Here is a 20,405-nt window from a genome sequence, read left to right on the forward strand (position 1 = left end):
CAATCACTTATTTCTACATAACTCCACAATCAATTCAACCACAACCACTCATTTTCACTCAACACATTATCTACTAATTTTTTCTTAAACATGCGCCATTTCATATGTAATACTGTAGGCTAGAGTATTATTCTATTGATATGTATATTTTATTAACATAAAACCATTTTATTGTTTGATAGTAAGGGATAGAGTTTGATTTATTCACCTGGAACATCTTTTAGTATACGTAGTATTTTTTTTAGGGTCTTAGTATATAGTATAATATTAATATCATGTTTCGAATCTAAAAAATATTAATATTATGTTTGGTTATATTATTAAACTATTTGCACCATATATAAATTGTAGTAGAGGGTGAATTATAGTAGTTAGTTTATTAATAAATTACTCTCCATGTTCCAATTTTTAGTATTTATATTTTCATTTTCATTCGTTCCAAATTTTGATATTTATTTTTATTTTTGTAAAAGTAGGTGAGACTCTTACTTCAATTTTTTAATTACTTTAATACTCATATAAAAGGTGTTATCCTTATTCCACTCAAAACATACTCAGCCACTTTATTAAAATTCGTGCACTCTCAAATAAATACTAAAAGTTAGGACGGATAGAGTAATATACAATTCTTTATAATTACACTACACACACCCACACTCAAGTATATTGGATCATTCAAACCTCAACAAACTGATTTGAAGTGAAATGTCTTACCAATAGAGTTGTGCTTCGTCGTTTATACAATATAATTATGTTTTAGCTTATGTATCATAGCTGGTGTGTGTGTGTGTGTGTGTGTGTATAATAAATATACAGGAAATGGTTTCAATAAGATTCTTTATATATATGGTGAGACCTTAGATTGATTTGTAGGTGTTGATTTAATGTATTCTATGACTGATATATTTATCTAAAGGGGAATTTTTTTACATGAGTTCGAATTCTGAAGGGAGTGAAAATTTTACTAATTTTTTTTAACATTATTATTCAATACCATATATTGGTCTCACATCTCACTAAAAATAACAGTATCATTAGGACCTAATCCTGTATACATATTACTATTATGTATAATATATATTGAATATTTGTTTATAGAGAGTCTTGTATATAAAAGCAAACAAGATATAGAGATATCCTATACACATCATACGCCCTTTGGCACTCGCGGCAAACAAGTTCAATGATTTTAGAGAATAAATAAATTAAATAATATGAAACAAAGATTCCCTTTGATATCTAGCTATATCCATTGCATGTCTTGCAATTATTACTAAGTGGTGTAAAGTGGCATACTCTTTGATTTTTTATAAATCTATAATATAAGCTCCGTAATATTCCAATTTGATAAAGCGAATGGGTCGCCAAGTTATAATGTGTATAGATGGAATATATTTGTAGAGTCGTGGAAGCATAGAGTAATCGGAAGAGATATTATCTAAGTCTCATCTAGAATTTTATTAAAGTGAATGTCAGTCCATGGCATAACTCAATTTGAATATATCTTAACTAGATTAGATTGGTGGCGAGGAAAAAATTATTTAATATAACAAATGAATAAATATTAATAAAAAATAATATGCATGGCATTATTAATTAAAGAAATAGTGATAACTTACAATACAAGATAAGATATAGTAATAAGTAAGTTGGGTACTAAATATTAAAAATATAACTATGATTAGTTTATCATCGATTTTATTTCAAACTTATTTATTTAATATTTTGAAAGTTTTTTTCATTAAGATAGTTTAGGTATGAAAAAAAATATAATGCACCAAAATATATAGGGGTTGTCTCCTATGAGGACTTCCTCACATGAGGATGAATAAAGATCACGTCTAATTAAGAATTAATAAATTTTAATTAAAATTAATAGTAAATTTTAATAAAATTTTAATTGAGTGCGATCTTTAGGATCCTCATACGAGATTTTGTCAAACTTGAAAACATAGTAAGGTAAATGTCACACTAAGTCGTTCGCAAACTGCTCAAAAAAAGTTCGTTCAAGTTCGTTTAAAGAAGTTCGATAAATAAACAAATTAAATTTTAGCTTGGTAGTATTCGGCTCGTTAGCTCGTGGACACGTTCGTTAAGTTATTCAGCTTGAAAAATACAAATTATTAGTTACAACTTATATTTATCTACTAAAATTAATAATAATTTTATTAAATCTCTAATTAACTTTGTTTATTATAAGAAAATAATTAATATATTTATTATTTTGAATGAAATAATTTATTTCTAAAAGAAAAATAATCAATATTTTGAATAAAAATATAAAATAAGAAAGTTCATACAGGCTCGATTAAGTTTGTGAGCCTCAATATTCGATAAATAAAGTTCGGGATTTGACTCGATACTAAATAAATCAAACTTAAACATACCATTATTCGGTTCGGCTCGATACGATTACATCCTTAGATATTAGACTATAAATTAAACCGTAATCCCGAAAACATTTGTAGGAGTGGCAAAAATTAGTTATTTTTGTTCTAATTTCTCCCCAGTTAAACCTAGAAATTTGAGATTCTGTCATGGTGTTCTCACTTTCATGGGAATTTTAAGTTAAATATACATAGCTTAAATTTATTAGATTTTGTTGTAATTACCTAAGTATGCAAATAGAACCCAACCTTTAAACTTTTATAAATAGAGAATTCTTAGATGTGATTTATTACACATGTCAAACTTAGATCATCATTGATGAACTTGACTTCACATGCACATGATATATTATTCTAGAAGCATATTAGCGCAAAACATTCTCCTATTATGCTCCCCACGCCCTACTTTTAGGGGGTGTAATCGAATCGAGCCGAACCGAATAGTGGTGTGCTCAAGTTTGATTTACTAAGTATCGAATCGAATCCCGAACTTTACTTATCGAATACTTTGAGGCTCACGAGCCTAATCGAGCCTATACGAACTTTCTAAATTTATATTTATATTCAAAATATGAATTATTTTATTTAAAATAATAAATATATTAATTATTTTCTTATAACAAACAAAATTAATTAGAGATTTAATACAATTATTATTAATTTTAGTGGATAAATATAAGTTATGTCTACTAATAATTTATATTTTTCAAGCTGAATCACTTGACGAACATATTCACGAGCTAACGAGCCGAATACTACTAAGCTCAAGTTTGGTTTGTTTATTTTACGAGCTTCTCTAAACGAACTTGAACGAGCTTTTTTCGAGCCGAGCTCCGAATAGTTCGCGAACGGGTTGATTTGTTTACAGACCTACCTACTTTTCATTTTTTAAGAAAATATAATCTAATCTTTTTGAGGAAGCTGACGCTACATTTTGAACATGAATTAGCGAAATAATTTTTTAATTAATATCTCTAAATTGATTGATTTTTTTTTTTTTTTTTTTTTTGAGGAACCTCTAAATTAATTGATTAATTCATTAAGTTGCGCGACGTAATTGCATATTTTTTCTTTACTATCTTTTCCCAATAAAAATCATGTATAGTCTCATAGAAGGTAAAAATGAGTAATCTAATCAATGAAGTAAAAGAAGCTGTCTGCATTTAAATTCCACATACGCTTTTTCAATGAAAATCAAAATAATTACATATGATGGTAGATTTGACATTAGAGATACAATCATGAACTTGAAAGACTTTTTTATAATCGACTAAAATAAACTCTCCATCCGTTCGTGATATCATTTTCATATTTGTCATTTCAGTTTGTCCGCAATATCATTTATAGAAATAGAGTTCACAAACTTCCACTCACAACAATAGTGAAATCCAAACTCCACTCATTATAATATTCACTACTATCTACTACTATCCACCACTTTTCTTAAAGCTCGCGCCGTCCACAATGTGGAAATGATATCGTGGACGAAGGGAGTATTTGTTAATATGCAAAAATGTCCTACTCCCTCCGTCCCAATATTCAAGTCTCCTATTCCTTTTTGAGCCGTCCCAATATTCAAGTCTTCTTTCCTTTTTTGGCATAAATTACAATACAATTAGTTCAATTAATTAGGTATTCTCTGTAATACCCCGTTTCCTCGAGCTAAGTTTAGAATAATTTTGAACTTAGGTTTAAGATGATTCACGCCGGATAAAGAAAATGAAATTATTTTAATTACAACAAAGTGAATTACGAAAGCTTTGAAAATTTTAGTTATTTAAATTTATATGCATTGCATATTTATTTGATTAAGCACTCAAGCATTTCATGAGTTGGGATTTAATTTTGTTTGGGCCTCCAGCTTTTAATTGCTTTCAAAAAAAAAAGAATGAGAAACCGGCCCAAACCTTTCCTACTAAGCCCAACCCATCTACACCAAGATATTTTGTCCACCTCCACCGCCTCACTATTCCCTCTCTTCTCTAATATCTCATCCGCTGCTTCACTAAAATCATTCTCTCTCATTCACGCACTTCTCTTTCTCGTTCCAACACCAAAGAGAACTCCAAGAACAGCAGCAACACAACCGATCAAATCTTTAAGATTTTCAGCAGCATAAAACCCAGGAGATTCTGTTAAAGGTTAAACCTTTAACTCATTTGCATAAATTTTCGCAAGATTTGTAAAGATGCAAACTTTATTCATATACATATACACTGTTCGTATACAATTTTACAAGCATGATTGTTTTATAAAAGAAAAGGAAGAAAGGTTGAGTCTTGAACTTGTTTGTGTGTTTGCTGTCGAGTCGAGAGTCGAGGGAGGCAGGGCACGGCGGCTGTGCCGCTGCTGCCCGGCCACGGTTGGAGAGAAAGAGATGGGCTGGTCTTGCTGGGTTGAGTCGATTCAGGGGAGGCTGAGCCTAGGGCTTCGGCGAGCGGCTCCTGCTGCTGCTTGTCGGCGGGAGTCCGAGAAGGAGGCTAGGCGCTGCGGCTCTGCCGTTGCTGCCTAGCCACGGTGAAGAGTGGGGAAGGAGAGGGCGGCGGCGGCCTGGGGGTCGTCGGCCATCGGGAACAGGGGTTGGGGGCGGTGGCTTAACAGAGGGAGGCCAGGGCGCGACGGCCCTGCCGCTGTCGTCCGGCCACGGACGGAGGGAGAGCGGAGTATAGAGGGAGGGAGCGGCGATCTCGCCGTTTCCAAGGAGGAAGACGACCCGGACAGAGCGAGGTGTGGGTTTCGATGTTGAGAGAGAGCTGAGGAAGAATCGGCGGCAGCCTGCTTCATCTGCTGCTGTCGGCCGGAGATCTGAGGGAGAGACGGCGGTGGCTGTCGTTGCAGTCGCCGGAAACGGGCCGAGAGAGAGAGGCCGAGGGAGGCGGCAGCGATTCGTCGTCGCCAAGGAGGAGAGAGAACAGGGGGGAGTGACGGGAGTTTTGAGGGAGAAGTGTTCCGGGGCGGCGTTCGTCGCCGGGCACGATGGAGACGAGCAGTTCAGTCTAGAGAGAGAGGCGTGACTGATAGTGAGGGGGGATGAGTGACTGAAGCGTGAGTGTGTGTGCGTGACTGATGGGGATGAAGGGAAATAGGAGTTGGGTGTTGGGCTAGGTTGGAGTTGGGCTGTTGGGCCTTATTTTTTATTTATTTCAGTTGGGCTTTGAGTGGTGGGCCGATTTATGTTTTAAATTTTCAGTTGGGCCAATGTTTTTATTTAATTTCCTTGGGCCCTTAATTTTTTCATTGGGCTATGCAGCTTCTCCAATTAAATGGACTGCACTATTTTAATTAATTAGACTTATTAAGTTTGATTAATTATTTTAATTTGCATAATAATATCATATTATTATTATGTGCATATTTTAAGTAAATTACTTATTATATGCTAAGCATGACATGAAATTTGCATTTATTTTGCAATAAAAGTATTTATGATTTAATTGGTTTTATTTATAATTCCAATTATTTAAGGAAGTCGAGTAAGGATATTGTTGGTGTCCTTAACTCAAGAATTTTAGTTTTCAATTATTTATTCACTAAATTTTGAAAACCCGGCTAAGTGAATCATAGAATGTTAAGCACTACACCATGACTTAAGATTAGATTCAAGGAGACCTATTAAGAATAGAATTTCTTGTAGGCTTTGAGGACCAAGGGGATTAGCGCTGCTTTCCCAAGATGAGTGTATGTGCTTATGATCTTCAGGCTTTGCCTAACCCGGTGGGCTTACTTTCCAAACGTATAAAGTATGATTGAGTTATTAAGCTCTAAATGTTTCAATGAAATGCAAATTATTTATTCAATGAAATGCAAACTGTTTATCCAATAAAATGTTTATGTGCACTCTGCTCTGTTTAAGGCTCGCCACAACGAATCAATTGAGGTTCTCTTATGACCTAACACGTTATTTGAGAATTGTGTACACTGTTAGCTGACTCGGTGGGTTGATCTCCATTCGGGCACTAACTAAGAGGCGTTATAAGGGTGCTTGCTGGATGTGTTCCGAAGCATGTAATGTAAGGGCCTGCCTGGGCAGCGTCCCGAGGTCAATTCAACTTGTCTGAGTTACGTCCTCAGGGCAAGTGCAATGGGAGAAATGGATCCGTCGGTGGCTAAAAGGTCCGGGATCACAGCGAGTAACAGAAAGGGAGTGTGACATGTGCGCACAAATGAAAGAAATGTTTTAACATGCTTAGAAGTTCTTTCAATTTAAAACCTTCTAAGTCATGTCAAGTATAATTGGATAAACTGCTCCTTACGAATATATGAAATGTTTCAGAAAATGCATGCCCACTAAGTACATTAGTACTTAGCCCAAAATTACTTTCAAATGTTTTCAGGTTGGCTGGCTGGTGCTGACGGGACGGAGCTGAGGCTAGGGTTAAATTCCTATTTTAGACTTCCGCTGTAGCAATCACTCATATCCGTCTTTTATTATCCCAACTTAAGATCTTCATGTAAAATTTCAACGATATACTTGACCGAGCTTAGACTCTTCATTACTGAATTTATGCTAATGAATGTCGGTTGTCAGAAGCATGAAACAAAACTTGTGATCCAAAGGGGCATAGCCCGACTTTCTATCCTATTTCGGGTTTTAACAAGATTTTTCCCTTGTTTATTTCTATGATTTTAGTCGCACCTCGATTATATTTATTCATTCAAGAATTGGGGTGTGACAGAATGGTATCAGAGCATAAGTTTTCTTTCATGTCTCTGATAACCATAAGCTTTTTGATGTCGAGTCTAGAATAGTATCTCTAGACTTCCAAGAATGTCAGTAGCCCTCAGCTCGCCGTCACACTGCCGCAACCAAGGTACGATAATAGTTTCAAAAATATACATATATGTACTTCAGATGTTATGAATGTTTCCAAGAAAAGAAAAAGTGTGCGCTTTCAATGAATGATGCTATGTGAATTGCTTACCGCTTTCCATATGCTATAAGTTATGAATTGCTAATCGCTTTCATATTGTTATTTTGGGTCTCCGACTCATATAACTAAGCAAGTATCGTGTTTGGGACAACCCGAGCCCTTAATGATAGTGTCGTGTTTGGGACTACCCGAACCCATAACGACTCAATGAATGTTATTTCGTGTTTGGGACTACCCGAGCCCTTAACGAATCAATGAATGTATGGTCGAGTTAGATTCCTTGAATCTTTCCGTCACAAGCAAAGTTTTCATGAAAGGGACTTTAAATGTCCATATATGTTAAGGTTTCAAAAGAAACAGAAGTATGTATGTATGAATGAATGAGAAAGCTTTATGTTGTCGTTTTAGGCTAGCTGCCTATACGATTAGAATGATGGGTCCTCTTACAAACTGTTTGAGTACCACCCAATAATGCCTTGAGAATGTTAGTCGTGATAGCACCGCTTGATCGATTTAAGTAAGGATTGGTAAGATAGAAATGTTTAACATAGATATGTTACAACATAGAGGCAATGCCTTAAGACTAAGGATTCACTTGAGCTATTTCAATAGCGGTGAGATTAAGTTTTTCACATAAGAACTTATGTTGCTTATGATTATGATGTTAGTCGTGATAGCTTTGCTAGAACGGCATAGAATGGACTTTCATGGTATCAGTAACTGATGCTGAAGTACTTGTTAGTAAGTGTTTTAAAGTTAGAAGTTTGACCAGAGCCTTACATGAATAAGAAGTTGACATGATTGGGGACGAAGCTCCCATTTGACGGAGTGATTTGTTTTGTTGGGTCTGGCCAACCCACATGACTAAGATCTCGGTGATTGTCAATTAAGATTTTTGATCTCGAGGTAGAGCATCATCACAATATATAGACTCGCACTATATAGTTGTCACAATAGAATATCCTTTTATTACGATAAGTATAGTAGCGATTAGAATTACTCAGTTTGTCATTAGTTTTCAACCATTAGAACGATGCACTAAGTATCAAGTTGTCTTTTGGTAATCAAAGCGATTTTTGGAATCCCAAGCAAAGAACTGGAGCAGGTAGTGAGTATGATGAAGTTTTCAACCAGCTGTCAATATGTGGTCCACATGGTGGACAATAATGAGAAATGCGTAAAGGAGTTCGTAAATGAATCGCGTCATGAGATTTTCAATTCCCCTAGTAAACCAGAGAGATATTACGAAGGAACAAGCAATGAGCGAGACCCTCACCACCGAGTCACTACAACAAATGGAGAAGGAAAAAGTTCATGCACAAACAAGATATGTACACCACCTCAAGATGGAGGTAAAGAAAAAGGAAATGGAAGGAAAGCAATGGAACTTAACTTAAGGTATAACCCAACCCCAAGGCTAGTAGGCTCAAGCTAAGAGAGTGAATGCTTTGGCTAAAGTGCCAGAAGCTACAGCAAGAATAAAGTTGGAACGCCACCACAATGGAAACTTAGAAACCCCCATTAAATAACCATTTGGAAATGGGAAAATGAGTTTACATGGCAGAAGGAGTGCCATTAATCCTCGAAGTGAAAGTTACGAAGATGATGAGAAAAGTTTGATGTTAGAATTCCCTAGTCAATCTGAGAAGGAGACTTAGGACGAAGGAAACAATTAAGGAAGTTCAACAGATTTGAGAGTACAAAGATATTTTTCCCAATGAATTTCCAAATTTTCACCAAACCTAGTTTCATGCAACATAGTATATCACTATGGGGAGCACTAATTCAAGATGTCAAAGAAAAGATGATACACTAAGGATGTGTATTGATTATAAGAAGTTGAAGCAAGCTCATAAGAATAGATATCCCCTTCCGAGGATAGACGACCTGTTAAGTCAGTTGAGAGGAGCCGGTGTGTTTTCCAAGATTGACTTAAGATCTGGTTACCACCAACTCAGGATGAAAAGAGAAGACATTTCAAAGACAGCATTTCGAACGCGTTATGGACTTTACGAGTTCACAGTGATGCCCTTCGATTTAACAAATGCCCCAGCAGTTTTCATGGACCTGATGAACAGAGTTTTCCATCAGTATCTCGATAGTTTTGTCTTAGTGTTTATCGACGACATCCTCGTATACTCTAAAGACCGAAGAACAACATGAAGAGCACTTACGCATCGTACTCAAAACCCTGCGCAATGAGAAATGGTTTACCAAATTCAACAAGTGTGAATTTTGGTTAAAGGAAGTTATGTTTCTCGGTCACATAGTGTCGACTGAAGGAATCAAAGTAGACCCCGCCAAGGTCGAAGCAGTCAAATAATGGAAGGCACCATCAAATGTCGATGAGATCAGAAGTTTTCTCGGTCTAGCAGGTTACAACATAAGGTTCATCGAAGGATTCTCGAAATTGGCTAGGCCAATGACTCAGCTTTTGAGAAAAGGGACTAAGCATGTTGGTCCGAAGCTTGTAAACCAAGTTTTAAGGAACTCAAGACTAGGCTGACTACTGCACCAGTGTTAGATCCGAAACTAGTATCAAAGCTGGTCGAGAAAGTCGACCATATCAAGCAAAGAATTAAGGAAGCAAGATGTATAAAGTCTTACGCCGATCAAAGTCAGAATTTAATGTTGGGGATCGAGTTTTCCTCAAGTTCTCCCTCAGGAGTATGCGTTTTAGAAATAAGGGTAAGTAACATCCCCGCTATATAGGACCTTTGAGATCCTAGTTAAGTTAGGCCTTCGTAGCCTATAAGTTGGCTCTGCCACCAAGCATTGTGGATGTGTACAATACATATTGCATCTCGCAATTAAGAAAGCATGTGATTAAGCAAGATAAAGTAGTCCTAGTCAGGACCAAAGTTATGAAGAGAAATCAGTCAAGATACTTGATCGCAAGGTTCAAGTTTTACGAGACAATAATTTTGTTCTCGTCATGTAGTGGAACCATCACAGGATGGAAAAGGCCACAAAAGAGATGAATGAAACGAACGACTAGCTAGTATCCCGAGCTAGATTATCAAGGTATGTAATTTCGGGGACGAAATTTTTTTTTTAGGAGGGAGGGATGTAATACCCCGTTTCCTCGAGCTAAGTTTAGAATAATTTTGAACTTAGGTTTAAGATGATTCACGCCGGATAAAGAAAATGAAATTATTTTAATTACAACAAAGTGAATTACGAAAGCTTTGAAAATTTTAGTTATTTAAATTTATATGCATTGCATATTTATTTGATTAAGCACTCAAGCATTTCATGAGTTGGGATTTAATTTTGTTTGGGCCTCCAGCTTTTAATTGCTTTCAAAAAAAAAAAGAATGAGAAACCGGCCCAAACCTTTCCTACTAAGCCCAACCCATCTACACCAAGATATTTTGTCCACCTCCACCGCCTCACTATTCCCTCTCTTCTCTAATATCACATCCGCTGCTTCACTAAAATCATTCTCTCTCATTCACGCACTTCTCTTTCTCGTTCCAACACCAAAGAGAACTCCAAGAACAGCAGCAACACAACCGATCAAATCTTTAAGATTTTCAGCAGCATAAAACCCAGGAGATTCTGTTAAAGGTTAAACCTTTAACTCATTTGCATAAATTTTCGCAAGATTTGTAAAGATGCAAACTTTATTCATATACATATACACTGTTCGTATACAATTTTACAATCATGATTGTTTTATAAAAGAAAAGGAAGAAAGGTTGAGTCTTGAACTTGTTTGTGTGTTTGCTGTCGAGTCGAGAGTCGAGGGAGGCAGGGCACGGCGGCTGTGCCGCTGCTGCCCGGCCACGGTTGGAGAGAAAGAGGTGGGCTGGTCTTGCTGGGTTGAGTCGATTCAGGGGAGGCTGAACCTAGGGCTTCGGCGAGCGGCTCCTGCTGCTGCTTGTCGGCGGGAGTCCGAGAAGGAGGCTAGGCGTTGCGGCTCTGCCGTTGCTGCCTAGCCACGGTGAAGAGTGGGGAAGGAGAGGGCGGCGGCGGCCTGGGGGTCGTCGGCCATCGGGAACAGGGGTTGGGGGCGGTGGCTTAACAGAGGGAGGCCAGGGCGCGACGGCCCTGCCGCTGTCGTCCGGCCACGGACGGAGGGAGAGCGGAGTATAGAGGGAGGGAGCGGCGATCTCGCCGTTTCCAAGGAGGAAGACGACCCGGACAGAGCGAGGTGTGGGTTTCGATGTTGAGAGAGAGCTGAGGAAGAATCGGCGGCAGCCTGCTTCATCTGCTGCTGTCGGCCGGAGATCTGAGGGAGAGACGGCGGTGGCTGTCGTTGCAGTCGCCGGAAACGGGCCGAGAGAGAGAGGCCGAGGGAGGCGGCGGCGATTCGTCGTCGCCAAGGAGGAGAGAGAACAGGGGGGAGTGACGGGAGTTTTGAGGGAGAAGTGTTCCGGGGCGGCGTTCGTCGCCGGGCACGATGGAGACGAGCAGTTCAGTCTAGAGAGAGAGGCGTGACTGATAGTGAGGGGGGATGAGTGACTGAAGCGTGAGTGTGTGTGCGTGACTGATGGGGATGAAGGGAAATAGGAGTTGGGTGTTGGGCTAGGTTGGAGTTGGGCTGTTGGGCCTTATTTTTTATTTATTTCAGTTGGGCTTTGAGTGGTGGGCCGATTTATGTTTTAAATTTTCAGTTGGGCCAATGTTTTTATTTAATTTCCTTGGGCCCTTAATTTTTTCATTGGGCTATGCAGCTTCTCCAATTAAATGGACTGCACTATTTTAATTAATTAGACTTATTAAGTTTGATTAATTATTTTAATTTGCATAATAATATCATATTATTATTATGTGCATATTTTAAGTAAATTACTTATTATATGCTAAGCATGACATGAAATTTGCATTTATTTTGCAATAAAAGTATTTATGATTTAATTGGTTTTATTTATAATTCCAATTATTTAAGGAAGTCGAGTAAGGATATTGTTGGTGTCCTTAACTCAAGAATTTTAGTTTTCAATTATTTATTCACTAAATTTTGAAAACCCGGCTAAGTGAATCATAGAATGTTAAGCACTACACCATGACTTAAGATTAGATTCAAGGAGACCTATTAAGAATAGAATTTCTTGTAGGCTTTGAGGACCAAGGGGATTAGCGCTGCTTTCCCAAGATGAGTGTATGTGCTTATGATCTTCAGGCTTTGCCTAACCAGGTGGGCTTACTTTCCAAACGTATAAAGTATGATTGAGTTATTAAGCTCTAAATGTTTCAATGAAATGCAAATTATTTATTCAATGAAATGCAAACTGTTTATCCAATAAAATGTTTATGTGCACTCTGCTCTGTTTAAGGCTCGCCACAACGAATCAATTGAGGTTCTCTTATGACCTAACACGTTATTTGAGAATTGTGTACACTGTTAGCTGACTCGGTGGGTTGATCTCCATTCGGGCACTAACTAAGAGGCGTTATAAGGGTGCTTGCTGGATGTGTTCCGAAGCATGTAATGTAAGGGCCTGCCTGGGCAGCGTCCCGAGGTCAATTCAACTTGTCTGAGTTACGTCCTCAGGGCAAGTGCAATGGGAGAAATGGATCCGTCGGTGGCTAAAAGGTCCGGGATCACAGCGAGTAACAGAAAGGGAGTGTGACATGTGCGCACAAATGAAAGAAATGTTTTAACATGCTTAGAAGTTCTTTCAATTTAAAACCTTCTAAGTCATGTCAAGTATAATTGGATAAACTGCTCCTTACGAATATATGAAATGTTTCAGAAAATGCATGCCCACTAAGTACATTAGTACTTAGCCCAAAATTACTTTCAAATGTTTTCAGGTTGGCTGGCTGGTGCTGACGGGACGGAGCTGAGGCTAGGGTTAAATTCCTATTTTAGACTTCCGCTGTAGCAATCACTCATATCCGTCTTTTATTATCCCAACTTAAGATCTTCATGTAAAATTTCAACGATATACTTGACCGAGCTTAGACTCTTCATTACTGAATTTATGCTAATGAATGTCGGTTGTCAGAAGCATGAAACAAAACTTGTGATCCAAAGGGGCATAGCCCGACTTTCTATCCTATTTCGGGTTTTAACAAGATTTTTCCCTTGTTTATTTCTATGATTTTAGTCGCACCTCGATTATATTTATTCATTCAAGAATTGGGGTGTGACATTCTCTCTCTCTTTCTAACTTTAATCTCACTCTCTCTCTCTCACTCTCTTTCCCAAATCTGTCACTCTCTCTCTCTCTCTCTTCGCCTTTTCTCTCTCTCGGACGCCTCACTACCACCGTTCCTCTTCTCTCCCGGTGACCGCAGCGACAAGGCCCCTACCTCGCCGCCCGTTTTCCGGCGACCAGGGCTCGACCCTCTCTTGGCGTTGGCGAGGTGCCGCCGCCTTCTATCTCTCCACCGCCTCAACCCTCTGCATCCACCGCCTTCGCCTTTGATCTCCTCCGCCTCCACCGCCCGTTTTTCTAGCGGCGCCACCTCTCTCTTCCTTCTGCTAAACCTCTTCAACGAACGGCCTCTCCCTCCACTCACAAATCCAGCACAGAGCCTCGCGCCTCCGCCGCCTCGAGCCTCGACGATTGGTTTTGTTGCAGATCTATCACTCAATTGATTTGGGGAGGGTTTCTCTTACTTTGAAATAGTCACTCTCTGTTTTGAACTTAGCGCAATTTGAAGTGTTTGAAGGCTGCGATGAAGAGCAGATCTATCAATTGTGGTCTCTTAACCCTCGTCGGCGTTAAGAGCAGCGGCGGTCTCCACCTTTGCGACATGAGAGGTAGAGGTGGGAAATCTTGGAAGATTTTGATTATTTTTGCTTATGTGGAAGATGGGTTTAGCTGATGATGGCTTAAAGATTGAATCTTGGGGCGTTGAGAAAATAGTGGCCTTGCCGGAGTATGCCGCTGCCGATGATGCTGGAGTTGGTGGAGCTGGAGCGATTACAGCCAGTGGAGGAAGTGGAGGTGGTGACGGCCGGCTATAAATTGGGGAAGCCGGTGGCGGTGGAATTTGTGGAACTGGAGGAGAAGCTTCTGATTTCTGGCGGCCGGTGGAATTTGGGGAAGAAGGTGACGGCCGGCTTTTGATTTCTGGCGGTGGAACAGCCTATGCAGCATTATTAGTTAATTTAATTAAGAAATAAAATATCATTAATTAAAGCACTAATTATGTGGTCCCTACTATTTTTACATCTACTTTAACTCTCCTAAATACCCATGCCCAAATGAAATGAGACTTCAATATTGGGACGGAGGGAGTATTTCTTATGTTGCATATGAAAAATGCCCTACTTTATAAACTTAAGCATTTTATGCTCAAATTTAGGGGTGTCGATCGGTTCGGGTTCGGTTACCAGTACCCGAATTTTCGGTTACCCGAACTCAAAATTGTCAAATTTCAATACCCGTTCCCAAACCGTTTTAGGTGTTCGGTTACCCAATAACCTCTTCGGTTAACCGATACCCATTTAAAAAATAAAATTCAAATAATTTGCAAAACAATTCCAAAGCAATTAGTTCAAATCTAATTTCACAGCAACAATTAGATTCAAATCACAGCAAAATGAATGTCACCCCTATCACGCTACATCACGGCAATAATTTCAAGGAGTTCAAATCTAAAGCATCACTCATCAGTCATCAGCAATTACTAAATTCGCAAGATATAAAAAGAGGTTAATTAATGGAGCTCAAATAGTTAAATTATTTCACTGAAATTCAAATGCAGCTAAAATTTCACAAAGGAAACCTGCCGGACTGCCAGTTGCCGGAACTCAGCGGCGTGGTGGAGCGGCGGAGCGGCCTGGACTGGAGGCTGGAGCGGTCTGGTCGCGCTTAGGGCAGTCGCGCTTAGGGAAGGAGCTGACGAAGGGCGGCGGATGGAGGGCGGTGGACGGCGTCAGGCGTCGGAGAGGGTGAAGGAGGCGGACGAAGCGACGGCCGACGGGATTCAGGGAGCTGGGCGGAGGCGGGCGGATGAAGAAGAGCTAAATTCTGGGTTTTGATTTCTAAAGTTCTAATTTTAATTTACAAATATATTATATATGATATATATATATATTAAATTAAATAATTAATAAAATAATTTTCGGTTATTCGGTTAACCCGATTCGGTTATCGGGTTAACCGATAACCAAAAATTTTGTAAAATCAATAACCGAAACCGATCCATTACCCGAAAAATTCGGTTATTGGATACCCAAACTCGGGAATTTCGGTTTGGTTAATTGGATACCCAAAACCCAATAACCATTTAGACAGCCCTACTCAAATTATATGAAGTACTTATTTTATACTTTGATGTTTGTTAGGTCCGGAGGGTCTCGAATAGGTGTATGAGGGGGGGAGGGGGGGAATACACCTATAGGCTATTTTTCGATCTTTACAAGAGATCAAAAACGAAACTTCAATCACAAACTCTAACACCTGTTTACTAAAAAGAGTTTTGACCAAAACAGGGTTGACGACTGATACTGAACACTCTTCAGTAAGAAGTTATCAGTTAAGTCAAAAGACCTTAACTGATACACGTAAGGCTTCAGTCGAGTTTGATAAAAGGAGATGTTATGAATCTTACTGACTATCAGAAGATAGATCAGTCAGACTGATAACACACGCAGCGGAAAACTTTGTTTCGCAATAGCCTGTGAGTTAAGCACGTTGTTAGTCTTAGGTTTCTCTTTGCTATTAATCAGTTTTCAGTTTACGAAAGGAAGAGCACAAGTAAGAAAGTAAATACTGAACGTTGTAAATAACACGGATTTTTACGTGGTTCGAAAAAACACTTCCTACATCCACGGACGGTTGATCAGACCAATAACTTCACTGGGCAAGTGCTTACGGGTGCACTGCAAACCTGAACGTGTGCTTACGGGTGCACACAACCGAAGATCCAATCTTCAGTACCAACACACCTTGTTAGATTTCTCACTCCTAGCACGCACTGGACACTAGGATCTCACGGAGACAGAACGCCTTTCTGAACTCCTTAGCAACACAAACACTCGATTCAGTTGGTTGAAGGGAGGTTTGAAAACTTGCCAACTAAACTTCAAAGAACAAGTTCTTTGGAGTTAGTTTGACCTAGGCTTTGGATAAACAAGGTTTGCCTAAGGTCTAAGAGAATGTATGTAATCAGCAGTGACTGATTTTTTACTTTGGAATTCTCTTCTTCGATTCAAACTTGGGAGAGTCCGGGCTTTAGCTGAGAAACTATTTTGGCAGAGTTTCAGCTTATGTCGTTGAATCGGTGAAGATTGAAGTGATCCTCGAGCGCTATTTATAGGAGAAGTCTTGAATAGATCCGTTGGCAGATAAGGTCTTCAAGATTTCTTCCGTTAGAGAGTAATTTGAACTTGGGCTGAGGCTTCAATCTTCGAGGTTCCTTATTTGGTGAGAACGGCTATGTTGAAGAGCAGGAGATGCGACATCTCTGAAAAGGTAATCACCAAAGAGGAATGACCTCTGCAGAGAAAGGACGATCCTGAGATCTCTTCAGTCCGAGAAGAATGTTTAACTGATACTTGTTTTTAGTATCAGTCCGCTGATTCCACGTGGCTCGCATTAAGTAATCAGTTAAAAACTGATTCTTCGACTAATGCTTCAGTCGGCAACTTCAGTCTTCAGTCTTTAGTCTTTAGAACAGCAACTAAACTAGAAAAATAACTCTAAAACTTGAGTTCAAGCAGTTCTAGTCTATTACAAACGAAACCTATTGATTTTGGTATCATCAAAACAAGGATTAGGATATTTCATTAAATTCCCAACAATGTTGATGGATTTGTTTGGTGTTTTGTGAAATTCTTACACATTTGACCGATTTGACAGCTATCAGTCTTAGAAGTCAACGATTTGACAGCTATCAGTCAAGAGTACATATGACCGGTGGATGACTAAATCATGTGGTCGGCCGGGCGGACACATGATTTTACCGGTTGGACACATGATCTAGCCACCCAGATCATGTGTCCGGCAGGTAAAATCATGTGTTCGGCCGGTGAAATCATGTGTCCGCCCAGCTCATGTGTCGATCGGTGAAATCATGTGTCCGTCCGGTCGGCCACATGATTTAGCCACCCACCGGTCATATATACTCTTGACTGATAGCTGTCAAATCGTTGACTTTTATGACTAAAGCTGTTAAATCAGTCAAATTTGTAAGACTTTCACAAAAAATCAAACAAACTCATCAAATCACAGGGCATTTAAAGAATAGGGCGTAAAATACTTATGTTTATAAAAGAGTGCATTTTTCACATACAACTTAAGGAATAGGGCATTTTAAATTTTCACTCAAAATATACATGTCAATAAATATTAATTTGTTTACAATTTTTTTTAAATTAAAATTACAAGAGGTATCTAATTATAATCAAATAAGCAATTTACATGTAGGTGGAATCTTTCCACCACACAAAGATGGAAAAATAATGATATACAAACGGAATTAAGAACCACGTAAAGCGGAATTACTGCAACGTAAAGGTGGAAATATTAATCACATATATATAAAAGTGAAAAACTACATCAAAATTGAATGAAGTATTAAATATCTTAATTTTATCGCTTAAACTAAACCTTAAGCTTGTTGACTTAATTTGTTACTCCAATTTACGACTTATAAAACAATATATGATCTTTGGAATGTTTGGATAACTACAACATGAAACACCATTCAATGTAAAATTTGAGCACTTCAAAGACTGCTACAATTAATACGTAATAATTGTAACAAGGTTAGAGCACAGGCTATGTAACATCACATGAGATTCTCTATCTAAAACTTTGACTTAATCTGACAAGAGGCTGCCTAAAACCATGCACGTTTATCAAGAAATGTGCTTTGTTCTATTCTATTATATTTTTAATATTTATTTCTTCGAATTTCTCTAAGAGCATCCACAGCGCAAGGATTGAAGGGTGGGTCGAGCCGGGACGAAGGAAGACGCCGCGCGCTGGAGACCCGTCCTGGTTCGAAGGCGTGGCGAGGCGAAGCACCGGGGCGAGAGGCGGAAGTTTATGGCGCGTCCGGCGGACGCGCCTATTAAAAAAAAATTTAATTCGATTTATTTTGAATGTTTTGACCGTTTGAAAATTTTGTTTTTTTTTTTAATAAAAGGACCGTTGGAATCAAACGGCCGAATTCCCCTTTTTAATTTTTTTTTTCTCTTTTATCTATATATATCACCACTCTTCTTCATTCATTTCACATCTCCACATCTCAAAAAATCATCTCCACATCAAATAAATTTCAAAAAAAAATGTCTTCCTCCTCATCAAGCCACGAGGACGAGCGATGTGCTGAAGAATTTTCCAATCTTGTACAACAATTTCACCAAATTGTTCAAGATATTGGTGATCCAGAAGAGCAACCTCGTCGTCGCCGACGAGGTGCGCGGAAGAAGGCTTTCATTCGTCGGGACCGTGAAGCCGGCGCTGTACGTTTGCACGCGGATTACTTTGATGAAAATCCGGTCTACCCCGAAAACATCTTTCGCCGCCGTTTTCGGATGCGTCGTGCGTTGTTTTTGCGCATCGTTAATGTCGTCGCCTCCGATCCATACTTCCAACAACGCACGGATGCACTTGGGAGGTCCGGCTTCACGCCATTGCAAAAATGCACTGTCGCTGTTCGTATGCTAGCTAACGGTGGGGCAGCGGACCAATACGACGAGTATCTCCGGATTGCAGAGTCCACATCGTTGGAGTGCTTGCAGAGATTCAGTCGTGCCATTATTCAACTCTTTGGCGCGGAGTACTTGAGGAGGCCGACTTCCGCTGACTGCCAACGGCTTCTAGCAATGCACGAAGCGAAGCACGGCTTCCCGGGAATGCTAGGGAGCCTTGATTGCATGCATTGGGCGTGGAAGAATTGTCCAACGGCATGGCAAGGCGCATACACTCGCGGCGATCAGGGGGAACCGACCATCATCCTCGAAACCGTCGCCTCGCAAGATCTATGGATCTGGCATGCTTTTTTTGGGACTCCTGGTTCGAACAACGACATCAACGTGCTCAACAACTCGACGTTGTTCAACGATCGACTGCAAGGAATGGGGGTGCCGGTCACATATGAAGTCAACAACTCCTACTACACAAGTGGGTACTACTTGACTGACGGCATCTATCCCAATTGGCCTGTATTCGTGAAGAGTCCTACACATCCGACGGATCCGAAGGGGAAGAGGTTCAAAGTGATGCAGGAAGCGGCTCGCAAGGATATTGAACGAGCCTTCGGCGTCCTTCAAGCTCGTTGGGCAATCGTCAAAGGCCCAGCGCGTCTTTGGAGCAAGAAGGCGATGAGCGACATCATGTTCACGTGCATCATTTTGCACAACATGATCATCGAAGACGAAGGCGAGCAAGCAACGCAGTGGGAAGAAGACGCCGACGAAGCTTCGAGTAGCGCCGCATCTCAACCTCATGTCGGTGCTCCGCCGGATTTTCGTGCATTTGTTGCACGACAAGCATCCATGCGAGACGCGGAGATGCATGCTCGCCTCACTTTGGACTTGAAGGAGCACATTTGGTCTCGTTTTGGTCCGATTGAGTCCTAGAAAATTAGTGTAATTTTTATTTTTTTTATTGTATTTAAATTATGTCTTTAAATTATTGTAATGTTTAATTTTATTTTTAATGAAATTAGAAATTTAAAAATAAAAGTGTAGAAATATGAATTTTGTGGAAATGGGGATTTAAGCACCCACCTAAGACACAATGCATTGGAGAGGGGTGTGTCTTAGGTGGGGCCCACTCCTAAGACACCCCTCTAAGCAACAAGCATTGTGGATGCTCTAAGATTTTTATATTTCCTACTAAACATATTTTAAACAATAAATCATCCCTACTTGTTAATATTGATTTAAATATATATATATATATATAGAGAGAGAATGTATTATATTTGTGTGTGTATTATTTAATTTTTAACAGGCAGTGCCATCAATGCCATTGATTTTGGTGCTATTTTAATCCAATTTTGTTCCTTTTTGACACAATTATATACTTCCTTCGTCCCAATTAAATTGATCAATTTTTTTTAGACATAAGATTTAAAAAATTAATTTTTTAAATGTGTTTTGTAATAAAATGAATTAGATGTTTTCTTTTTTATATAGTATCTTTCATTTAAGGAAATTGATCAATTTAGTTGAAATGACCCAAAAAGAAATATTGATCAAGTTAGTTGAGACGGAAGGAATATTTAT

General features: G+C 39.1%; 1 protein-coding gene across 1 annotated transcript; it reads left to right on the forward strand.

Annotated features, from left to right (window-relative positions):
* The first annotated feature begins 18,458 nt into the window (after positions 1-18,458).
* LOC131009697 (protein ALP1-like) lies at positions 18,459-19,754 on the forward strand. Its single transcript, XM_057937109.1, has one exon. The coding sequence runs from the start codon at positions 18,459-18,461 to the stop codon at positions 19,752-19,754; it is 1,296 nt and encodes a 431-aa protein (XP_057793092.1).
* The last annotated feature ends 651 nt before the right edge of the window (positions 19,755-20,405 follow it).

This window comes from Salvia miltiorrhiza, chromosome 2 (assembly GCF_028751815.1).
Source record: "Salvia miltiorrhiza cultivar Shanhuang (shh) chromosome 2, IMPLAD_Smil_shh, whole genome shotgun sequence".
NCBI lineage: Eukaryota > Viridiplantae > Streptophyta > Magnoliopsida > Lamiales > Lamiaceae > Salvia > Salvia miltiorrhiza.

Excerpts from the sequence above, each read along its gene's own strand:
- LOC131009697 (XM_057937109.1), top strand. The coding sequence starts at position 18,459 with ATGTCTTCCTCCTCATCAAGCCACGAGGACGAGCGATGTGCTGAAGAA.